Here is a 12144-nt window from a genome sequence, read left to right on the forward strand (position 1 = left end):
GCCCAAGTACTCACATTGTTCTCTCTGTAGGCAGTGAATAATCTGCTCGATGCTGACTTTGTGCTTTGGACAGCACAAAGCCCTTACTAAGGAAAGTGGTGTTTTATGTTTTTAAGGCACAAGTGTTGACCTTCATTGAAGTCCATCAGAATGTTCTGAGCAGTTGCGGAGGACAGCCACTTCCTCTCATTCATGAAGCCTGCAAGAACATTTGAGATGTGACTTTCAGAAGCACTCATCACTGGCATAGCTCTGCAGACATTAAGTCAGTGGGACTTTTATTTCAGAGGGAGCAGTCAAGCCAAAACGGAATGCCCTACTTTCTGTATTAAAGCTTCAGGAATGAGTTACAACAAAGCTGTTTGAAATAATCAGGGTTGTAGAAAACACAACTTTTATGCCAAGAAGCAGAATAACAAAATACTCCTGTTTGCCTTAATATTTCTTCAGTGGCTTACGTGTGCTACCTTGTCTGCCATGCTACAAAGTACAGACAAAAAAAAAGCAAGGCAAAGCAGTGGTGATTACAGGTCATCAGTGTAAGTGCCACCTGCATGAAAGGCTGCTGGGAGCTGAGAGTGGCTCACAGGGAGCTTGGGGAGGGTTGACTGCCAGAGGTTCACCATCAGCTCAGAATCTACTCTTATTGATACAAGTTGTGGTATTTCTAAGGTTGGATTTAAATAAATGGGGAGAATTTGCACTGGGAGAAGGCACCATGAGCGTGTAAGTAGCTAATAAAGAGCAGCACAGCTCAGATCTTCATATGCAGTGGGAGATGCACATCGTTCCTGGAGAAATCTATTAGCAGTGCTTTGGTAGCAGTTTCTGTCATACTAGTTCTGTCTCTGAATTTGCCCGGGCTCTGTTCTTGTACACTAACCCCAATTGTGCTCCAGGGTGTTCTGCAGTTGTAGCATAAAGGATGACCTCTTGTATCCAGCACCTTTTTGCATGGGTGAAGTGGAGAGCAGCTCTCAGTGAACCTTCAGCTTGTGCTTCTCCATGCTGCTTCTTCTCAACGCTCTTCTCTCTTTGGCGCTGCCTAACTCTGACTCTGGCTGTCCATGGGGTTTTCCTTTGTGCTTGATCTAACCATGTGGTAGAACAATACAAATTGAACATGGTTCTGTCAAGCACCATGGAAGGCTGCATACTCCCTGCCGCATGGCATGCTGGGATACTTCTGCTGTTTTCAGAACCATCAAAAGGTGAGAGATTCCCCTTTTCTCACAGGAAAAGTCAAAAAGGTGATGTGTGTTGCTTAACCAGACTCCAGGCACCTGGGGGACTGCTGGGGGAACCCTGGTGACGTTGGGTCTGACTTTCCAGAGGGCTTGCATGCTGAATAACTGTTTCCAAGTAATTAATCTGTTTAGTTGCTCTTAGAAGGAAAAGGTAGGCATCCTGTTGGTGAATGAGATTCAAGGGTGGCTCCAGTCATACTTACAGAGATGAAAACTCTTTTTTGTCTACTTACCTTATGAATAATGCAAACTGCATCTCTCTATCTGAGCTGTCCTGTGAGTCCTTCTGCTTGAGGGACCTTTTGGATGCCGTGTTGTGTAATGAGATGTCTGATGCTTAACGTAATCTTGGACCTGATTTGAGCAATCTTACTGTGCTGGCATTTCATTATGAAGAAGTATGCTGCAGAAGAACTTTAACCTGCAGAAGACTCTGCAAAGCATTATATTTTATCATGAAATGACACGGGTAATGTGGCCTGTATGGAAGCAGTTATCCAATGATCACATAGCACAGAGCTGAATCAACATACTCTAATGAGCCCTTTTGGATCAGCCAGCATAGGTAAGACCTTTAATGTACTTCTTCCTAACTTTTCTACCAGAGATTATTACACATATTTCATAAAGTACTTTGAGGGCCTTGTGCAGAAGTTTTCTTGTAGAGAAATGCTGTGTAATTTCACAGAGCTGTTGCATACCTGTTGTGGAGCCATCAGAAAGAGGACATATGTGATTTTTAGATTTTCTCTGTAATTACAGATAAAAATTAATGCTTTGGATGGGAAATGATATAAAACAATGTACATCCTGTGTTTTTTTTCCTCTGAAAATGTATGAAAATTGTGATCAAGTGGTTAAGTAAAGAAGTAAGTGTCAGGATTCCTAGGGTTTTGGCCAAGTGTTAGATCCGTGATGTCCGTGATCTTATTTTTTGCCAAATTTCAGACAGTTGGATCCGTGTTTTATAGAAGGAGAATATCAGGTCAGTCATCATGCCTCTGAATAAAAATAGCTTGATTTTTTCCAGAGCGCATCATTCAGCACTCCTTTTGAGTCTTTTTGGAATTGCTCATTTTTAAAAACTGAAATCAGGTTTGCTAAGCAATTGCTTATAAGAGCAGAAAAAGATGTTTGTCTGTGCTGCTTAATTTCTCTGTGTGAGTAGAGCGAGGCCCCTGAAATATGTGAGTGCTTGGAAATGTAGTGTTTCTTTATCACAGTGCTGCTGTTCTATAAAATGGTATTTGGTGTTGCTCACTGATGCTGCATGAATTACAATGCAGTGATACCTGGTAGCAGTGTCACGTAGATTGTGAAATGAAAATGTTATCAGTGTAAGTAGCAATTCAGATAAATAGCATTACCCTCAATAAAATACATGCTTTGCTCTTGCCTTGGCTCCTCATAATACTGATATTAAAAATACTTCTTCCTTTTGGAAATTACTGAAAACTCCTGGTCATGTTTTACGTTCAGCCAGGCTTCACAGAGTTCTCATCTACACTGCACGTGTGCTTTCACATGTAATAGAATGACCAAATGGCTGCTCTGGAATAGTAAAATAAAGTCAAGTGCGTGCTCCGTGCACATACTGCATCTCTTTTCCATGGCTTTCCACAGGTGATTTTAGGAAACGCAAGAAGTACAACATGCATGGGTTGTTGATTGTGCTTCCTGATTCCTGTCATATCCACTCAGAGCCCTGTAGCAATACAGCAGTAAAGATAGCAATGGGTGTATGTACCTAACTACTTCTGCAAGCAGATGGCTCCATTTCGGATTAGTGTCTCAGATGGGAATATCTTAATAGAGCAGCCACCTGTCAAAGTGACCTCAAGGCTCAGGTCAAACAGTAAATTTTATTTAGTTGCTGGCAGACGATTCCTGCTTTCTCACGGCCTAATGGGTGACTAAGTACTTGCTGAGCATATTTGTGCCATTGAGTACTTCTGACTGTGCCTACCTGGGTAATTTGTATTCAAACCTTTATTTTATAAAATATTTTTATAAAGTTAAATAAAATACAACAAGGAAGGAAGGAAAGTCCTTCCTCTCTTGCTGAGCTGAGAGGGCTTTCCCCTGCTGTGTGGAGGCAGTGCACTGATGGCCGCATGACAACAGCTTCCCATGGCTGCTGCAGGCTGGAAAGTTATACATCATCAGGAGTGTCAGTATGATAAGTCAAAATATCCTTTATTGACTCTGCCAAAAAGCTTCTGTGAAAGAAAAAAAAACAAAAAACAAAAAAAACATCACCCTCTGATGTTATATACACTCTTTTCTCCTTCACAAAACATCCCACTTACCTTCTCCTCCTTCTCTGTTTTCCTTAGGAATATTAATCCTGTATCTGTAAGTTGACAAAAATGTATACTTAATAAAATCTTACCCTGTGTAACCTCATGATGGTTGTGATTATTCATTCAAAGAATGCTTGTACGATGAAAGTTAGAATTGCTTCTTCAAGGGTTAATTTGAGGAATTCCAAGACACTTTCTGATCACTGAAAAATTCTGTTGTTTTTTTTTTCAATGTGTACTATAACTGTAGCCAGTTTTAATAAACTGATCCTTGTAGCTGTTCATAGTTGGCATTGTTTTGAGGAATCATAAGCAGCCATAAGTACTACTTTATAAGTCTAAGCAAATACAGCTGTTTATGGAATCAAGAAATTGTACATTTGTCACTTGACATTTTATCCAGACTGCCAAGCCTGCAATTTTTAGGATGGGAAATCAGATGTGCTGCTTTTTTTTCCCTTCCCTCCCCCCCCCCCCGCCAAAAAAAAAAAAAAGCAATTTAAATTATGGTTGTAAGAAGAGATGTTAAGTATGTTAGAAATACTTCAAAATGCCCATTGCTCCTCATATTTTAAGTGCTGTGCCATCAGGCTATAAAACAGTAGTTCAGTCTCACTACAGATATATAATTTATAATTTACAAGAACCATGATAACCTGCAGGTGATTACCACCACAAAGGAGCTAGTGTACAAAGCTGCATGTAATGTTTGTCATAATCTAGCTTGGAATTGCAAAACCAAACCCGAGTGTGTCAGTGGAATCAAAATGTTAGATTGCTTGCAGAACTGCTTGCTGTCAGTGCATCACCCAATGCAGGTAATGTGTAACAGAAGTTAAAATAGTAGAAATTTTAGGTGATTCCTTTTTCCTTCTGAAAAAAATAAATTGTGTCCATTGATGAAATGAGTACTGGTGTAATTATCAGTCTGGAAGAGTGAAGCAGGTAAAAAATGTCGTCAAGTCTCTAAAACAAAATTTCAGCTGAAGTTTCCACTGCTGTTTTATGGTTCTTTACAAAATCTGAACATGCTCAAATCATTCCTGAGAAAGTGTTGAAATTGGCTTTTAGGACTCTGCAAAAGTTAAAACTATTTCTTGGTAGTTATGATTGCTGGACATTACACAGAATTCCTGAGACAATTCTGGAGTTTCCGTTGTGAAATATGAAGTGAGCGGGCAGGTATTGCATGGCGGGGTCTGTCTTGGCTTTGATTGCATACACATTTATTAATGCTGCTGGTTCCATGAAACACAGAGATCAAGTTTCAAACCTGCTGTTATTAAAAGAGAAAAACCAAATCAGAAAAGGATAGATTAGTTCACTGAGCCTAATTGGAAAAGCATTTCATTAGAATGGGTCAAAAAACCTAGTCAAAGAGGTCTGGCAATCATGGTATAATGGCACATGAGGGAGTGCTTCTCACTAAGTATGGTCTACTCGTTTTTTAATTAAAATGAAAATGATTTAAAGTGCTATTACTTTCTTCTGCTGTTTGTTTAATGTAGTTAATAAAGGTATCTAATTGTTGGAAATTGTTGACAAGGTACTCTTACACAGGGTTGCTCTCTAAGATAGCTCTAAGAGGTGAGGTTTGAAAATTTTGGTTTTTTTTAATGACTTCATTAGAAATTTTTTGTCATTTGAATGCATCAAAGTAACTCCTGCCTTCATGTGATCCCTCTTCCTACCTGCTGGAATCAGTGCAAAATCGGAAAAAATAACTTTGCTGGAGCTTCCTTGAAGCAAATCCCTCGGCTAGCTAGAGATGTAAAAAAAATGCCTTAACAGGTATGCTGGTTAGATAGACAAGAAATTAATTTGTCAAGGGAAGAATGAAAAAACAGGGACTAGTCTGGGAGAGTCATTTGAAAAATTGTTGAAAAAAACCTTTTGCAAATATTAAAATTGAGTGCAGCAGCTTGTAGCTGACAGGAGGCAGTGTTGAAAACCAGTTCCATAAGTCTCTGATTGCTGCAGTTATCAGGAACTGTTTGCTGGAATGTATTTTCCCTTTATTGCAGGGTCAGAGGATTACAGAAGTAAATTCACTGGGAAGTGTTTCATGGATCTTGTCTGTCCTGAGAAGTGTCGCTGCGAGGGAACAGTTGTGGACTGCTCCAACCAAAAGCTCACCCGGTTACCCAGCCACCTTCCTGAATATACCACTGATCTGTAAGTGCTGCCTCTCCAAGATGTGCTCAGTCAGGCATGTTGGTTTTCCTAGATCTTAAAGGCTGTATAAGGGCTCAGCAAATCAAGGCACCTTCTGCCTTCACCATGGCACCTTGCCATGTGAAACTGGGTAGGTTAATTTTATTCTGGAGGGAGCACCACAGCTTTCTTATTTCCTTAGCTCTCACACTAAATTCAGACATGAAAAAGGAGCCATGGCCCTGTGCATCAGCTGCTTCTCCATGTCTTCTTGACATAGTGCTTTGTCACGTGGCTCACACGAGCCATTTTCATGGTTCCTCTTCCTTTGACGCCTTTGTGTCAAATGTAATTGTCTTTTTCAAACATAATTGTCTTTTTTTGACCTTAAGAAACAGTATGTGAACTGTTGTTCTGAAGTTAAGATAGAAGAATATAGGAGAGTGATGTCCAGAAACACAGAAAAGTCTCTGTGTAGAAAAACTGAGCTCCATCAGAGAAAGGATTTGCATCCCAAGCCTGCCAGGATGGCAGCTTTTGCATTATTTTTGAAGATCAATGGAATTTTATGGAAAATAACTTGGTATCAAATTGCTTCTGTTTAAATGGACCAGATCTCCAAATGCATATCTCTTTTACAGGATGCACGAGGGAGGTTTAGACATGCAAACAAAGCCTTGTGATGGTGAAGGTTAATAATATCTTACTGTGTGCATTGAAAGCAGGCATTCTTACTCTGTCCTTTGGCATCACGCTCTTAAAGGCATCCTAAGCTTTTATATCTTTTTACGCTCCGGGAGTCTGAGACACATGGCAGATAGTATCTTATTTGCAAAGGTCATAATTCTCTCTTTGTGACAGTCCTGTATGTCACAGAGATATATCTAAAGAGATCTGTGAAGCATTAAATGTCTTTTTGTTTTTTTCCCATCAGGCGTTTGAATGACAATGATATTTCTGTTTTGGAAGCTATTGGACTCTTCAAGAAATTGCCCAACCTCAGAAAAATGTAAGTTCAAGTTATTTGCTTGTTAGAATACATGTTGTCTTGGACTTCAAGGAAGGAGGAAGGATTGAAGTTCTATAGTTTACTACTGTCATAGCAGAATTCGTTGTTTTTAATGTAAATTTAAGGAAACAGGATGAGTTACCTCTTAGATGGACAGGCCCAGTTAAACTACAGAGAGTAGTTTAGTAGTTGGTTTAATAAGCAGAACCTGAAGTTTCTTGAGGAGACAAAAGTCAGAATCGGCTGTTACCTGCTGTGTGTTCCCTAAGCATAAGTTTTGCCATGGCAATTGAGGTTGCAGTCTCCTGTCACTTATTATATAGAAATAGATTTTATTTAGTGGAAATGAAATTGTGGAATGTTGTGTGGGCTTATCACATGCCTCCTTTTTCAGTCATACCATCAATCTGCTCTACTGCATGAGTGTATGAATGTCACTGAGTATATTTCTCTGGCTGTCTGTAGTATTTAAGTCTTCTAGTGCCATCCTGTTCTAGAGAAGAACTCACTCTGTAAAAGCCAGCCAGATTTGTTACAAGCTGTAAAATACTCACTGTAAGCTTCATTTCTCCTCAAGAATGCAATAGCTTTGGGGTTCTCCTCCTAAACTATACTTTAAAACCCTATACACACCAACAGCCTGTTATATTCTAGGTAAAACTCCTCTCAGAACAGGCTGTTAGTATGTTAAAACAAAAATAAAAGAACCAAGCAGAGCTTTTGCAGTTGGGCTGCACTCTGGTGGTTGTGTTTGTGGTAATTTGGCGATGAACACCACAGTGAAATGTTAAAATTAACCCGGAAGGTATGGCAGGATGAATGGTTCTGTTAAGTCTGAGTAGCACCCAGCTTGTTCTGTGTTGAAGTAAGAAGATCAACAGAAATAATATTATTCTAAACTTTAGCCATAAGCTAGGTGAAATCTGACTGAAAAGTGAACTGTGTGAACAATCTCACCTTGAGAGCTTCCTAAATCTGTTCATTTCCTATTCATAGCAACACATAAAGTAAACCTTGGCCTTCTGAAATTTTCTTTTGACCTCTTCCCTAAAATAAATGTCTGGAAATAGGATTAAAATTTATCACTATGGTAAGTCAGGGAGTCCCTAAAGAAACAATAGCCCTCTAGAGTGACCAGGTTGACTACAGAATTGTAGAACGTAGAATGGCTGGAAGGTCACCTCCCACCAGATCAGATCAAATCTGTCCCTGGCCTTGAGCACCTCCACGGATGGAGCATCCACAGTTCCTCTGGACAGCATGTTCTAGGGTCTCTGAGTAAAGAATTTCCCCTTAATATTTAATCTAAATCTCCCTTCTTTTCCTTTAAAGCCATTCTCCCTTGCCCTATCACTATCAGACTGTGTTCTTTGGATCCTGCCAGAGGCCATAGGTACTTTGGGAAATACTCAGGACTCATTTTCTTTTCTACTGTCTTTCAGTATTTCAAGAACAGTTCCTGAGAGAAGCGTAGCACTGTGAGACCATGGGGTTTTTCTGTAATGGGGGTTTGCTGTAAAGCCTGTCAGAATTTTTCTCACAGAAAAAAAAAAGCTCCTTGTGAAGTGCTGCAGTCATCATCTAGGAAACATTATTTTAGTGCTGGGAAGGACAGACTGAAGCTCTCTTGAGTTGCAGAGCAGGCAAAAGTTCCACTGCTTTTATTTTTCAAGATTCGTATCAGCAGTTGATTATTTTTCTGGTAATTCTAGACTGCAAAGTATGTAATTTCTCATGTCTGTTATTCTAGTGGGTAAGGCCTTAGGGATGATATATTCACTCAGAAGAGTAATTGCTGTCATCTACCAACTTTTTGTTGCATTCTGATAAGTGAAACTTTAATTTGGGAAAACAAATAAAGAAATCTGTAATTGACAGTACTTCAAGTGGTATTATAGGACACTATCTTTTTTACCTATTGTAAATCTTTTCTCTTGCAACTTTGTTATACTATTTAATCTTGGATTTTCACATATCTTGCATGGGAGGAGTACATGTAATTGTAATTGGGCTTTTCTGCAACTGCTAGCTTATTTTTGGATGATTTTATGTAGTTGAAATAATGGGGCATTATTTACCTTAATGAATGAAGTCTCTTGTCTGCAGAGGTCCCTTACCAGCAAAGAAAACTGAGATGGTTTGGCTGGTGTAAAGGTGCCGATTCCTTGGCAAATTATGGCCAGCTTTCCTTTCCAATATTTGCATTTTTTGCCTTGAGTATATGATCATCCATTAAAATTGCACCCATTTTTAGGAAACGCAACTAAATATCTTTTAGATGGTAAAAAAATAACTAGTAAAACATTTAACTACAAATATAGGTCAGTTTGCAGTCTGTGAGTTGAAAGTCAAAAGTCTTTTAATAACTCATGCTCCTTTCTCACCACAAACATTTATTTAGTTATACATTTATTTTTGTACAAATGAGCATCATGGTGTGAACTTAACTATGAAAGGGATCGTTGGGAGCAATTATTTATGTCAGTATTCAAAAGAGATGCTGAGCTATAAACGTTTCTATTATAGAAATAGCTGAACCCCCAAATTAAATGCATATGTCAGAATATCCATCCCTGACTTGTTTTTAACTCACATTAAGTCTTTGTGTAAGTGTTAGCACAAAGTACAAACCCCTGGAAAGCAAAACCAGCATTTAAGTTTTCTATATACTTGTATATCATTTTTGGCTGATTGCTGGCATGCTCCTTTCTGGTCACAGAATGCACAAGAGGTGATGGACCACATGCTGGGCCCAGTGTCTGACAGTATTTCAGCAGACATAAACCAGCATACTCAAGTTTCCCACATGAAACATATCTCTGAGACTCAACATTTTTTAATTAAGTGATGACTTCTGAAAGAGCAAGACCCACATTATTCGTGTCTGAGGCCAGGCTGTCCTGTTGCCATGTCTTCTGTCGACTTTTATCCCAACAAGATTGCCTGTTCTTCTGAGCATTGTAGCCCAGGTGCTAAGCTGATACTTTGTCATTTGTTTTATATCACCTGGAATTGGATTTTGAAACCATTACTCATGCTGTGTGTAGTGGGATCATTTCTGGAATAAGATGCTGTTCAGTATTAGCAGTAGTGTTGGAATTTGGCATCTTCCTGGGAACAAGAGTGCATGTTTTACTTTATCTTTTTTATTGTAGACAGTAAAACAAAAATAGTGCTGCTTGTCAAAAGCCTAAACAAATAGGATTACTCACTACAGTCTGTACAGGACTTCATAAGGGTATGCTTGAAGGTCTGAGGCCCAAGGTTTTCATGTGTTTATGGCCTTTTAAATAAGTGTTTTAAATAATTAAAAGCCATTTATTTTTATGCATCTCTAAGGGCATTTTATCATTCAGAAGTTCTCTATTCACTGGGTTTTTCACAAATATGAAATATGCAGAAGATTCACTTTTCATTCCATCAGGACTTCATTTAACTTTCTAGACTGAAGTTCTCCAGCGTTGATCTTCAGCAAACATCTTGAGGCTGCAAAGGCAGAGTAAATATTTAGAAAATAATGTTGTGTATTGCAGTAGGTGTGAACTGAGAATTAAATGATACTCATTTCATTCTAAAAGATGGTATTAAATTTAAATGCCTAAGAGCTCATGAGTGCGCATGTTAAAATTTGTATCAGATGCATTCAGTCACACAGTTTTTTACATTTATACCAGTGGTCAGTTTAAAATAAAGACTGTGATTCGCTAAATAAACGTATTTCAGTATGGTGATCCCTGTTTCGGTGGTAGTAGTATTGTTTCTGCTGAGCACCCCGTCCCAAGCAGAATATGTAAATTCAAGGATGTTAATCTGTGTTAAAAAACCCTGTTTATAGCAGGTCTGAGACACTTATCTTCAATGAGATGAGGTATTAGAGCTGGTAATTCCATGGATTTAAATACTCTTGATAATCTGATCTGTATTTTTTATAAGTGGAATGAAGAGAGCTATTTGTAAGTACATTAAATACACTTTCTGAGCTGCTGTATCCTCTCCTTGCTGACTGCATGCTTTACTAGATAACCACTGAAAAGCATATAACTGTCCTTCTCCCTTCCAGTGTGATGATATATGTTTTGAATGAAACACTAATCCTTTTCTTATTGTGACTGGTTGTCTCTTTCCAGAAATCTGAGCAATAATAAGATCAAGGAGATTCGAGAAGGCACGTTTGATGGAGCTTCAGGAGTTCAGGAGCTGATTCTGACAGAGAATCAACTGGAATCAGTGCATGGACGAATGTTTAGAGGCCTCACGGGGCTGAAGACATTGTGAGTGCAAAGACCTCTCTTTTCTGCTGTATCTTGAGTGGGAACGCTCAAGTTCAGCAATGCTTGCTAAAATCTCTGTTACTAGACAACAAGCTCGAACGCAGTGTCTTGTTTCAGTGTGACGAACCTGCAGTAAATTGCTGAGTAAAGTCCTGAGTAGGTGAGAGATTGATGTACTTTCTGTAGAAGAAAATGGATTTTCAAAAGTTTCAGGAGCAACTTGATGGTGAACCTGTCATCAGCCAAATTTAGGTGCTTTTAATCATTTAATACTTACACTATTCCCTATAGAAACACAGCATGTGGGAATGTATTTGTTAGCTGTTAATTCATCTACCCACAACCCCCTCCATCCAAATTGGAATTGTTGGTCTGCATAAACCAAACCTCAAAGGAGAGGAGGAACCTAAGGGATTTTTAATATCCTATACGCTGTATGAAATCAGCAGGAAACCAAAGAAAGGCTTGAATTATGCCACCACCAAAAGTCGGTGTAGCTAAGCAATTTAAGGCGGGCCTAACCAAATTATTGCAGGTCCTGCTGGCAGAAGGTAGTTGCCCCACTCACTTTGCACCAGGAATAGCTGTCCATGAGCACACATGTGGCTTTGGGATGTCCAGATAGCCGCAAGTGCTATAAAACATACCTGCAGCTGTACTATTAACATGGTTGCGGTTGGGGACAGTGCATATGAGACACAGAGCACAAATGCATAAGAAATCAGTTTGGTGTTAATTTTGCACTTAGAACAACTTTGCAATTTACTTATTATAAGTATTGCTTCTCCATAAACTCATAGTAAGTAGCATTCATTTGCTTTCAAGTTAAAAAATATATTGGAAGAAGACTCAAAGACAGGATTTCAAGATGGCATCCTATCAACTCCTTTTCCCTATCCTGAGAGGCAGTCAGGCCTCTGGTGACCACAAAGATTCATGCCAGATGATGAGTATGATCTGCGTGTGAAAAATACCCACTTCTGCACAGTCTCCCTGCTGTGGAAAGAAAACACTTGATGAGGTGGCTGCTGTCATTAAGAAGACTCTAGGAATCGAAATGAAATTTAAAATCTGCAATGTATTCATTAGCAGCAAATGCATCTTATGTTGCACAATATCATGGCACGATTCCTTCAGTCCAAGTATGAAAAAAATATCCA

General features: G+C 39.0%; 1 protein-coding gene across 5 annotated transcripts in view; it reads left to right on the top strand.

The window, feature by feature from the left end:
* The window catches only part of SLIT3 (slit guidance ligand 3), a 484215-nt gene that overhangs the window by 369586 nt on the left and 102485 nt on the right, over nt 1-12144 (top strand). For all 5 annotated transcript variants that reach the window (XM_085236326.1, XM_085236325.1, XM_085236329.1 and 2 more), the window contains 3 exons: nt 5575-5725; nt 6639-6713; nt 10841-10984. In XM_085236326.1, coding sequence (XP_085092452.1) covers nt 5575-5725; nt 6639-6713; nt 10841-10984 — 370 coding nt within the window. The remainder of the gene's footprint in view (nt 1-5574; nt 5726-6638; nt 6714-10840; nt 10985-12144) is intronic.

The sequence above is a fragment of the Meleagris gallopavo genome, chromosome 15, assembly GCF_905368555.1.
Source record: "Meleagris gallopavo chromosome 15, MGAL_WU_HG_1.1, whole genome shotgun sequence".
In the NCBI taxonomy this organism is placed as follows: Eukaryota; Metazoa; Chordata; class Aves; order Galliformes; family Phasianidae; genus Meleagris; species Meleagris gallopavo.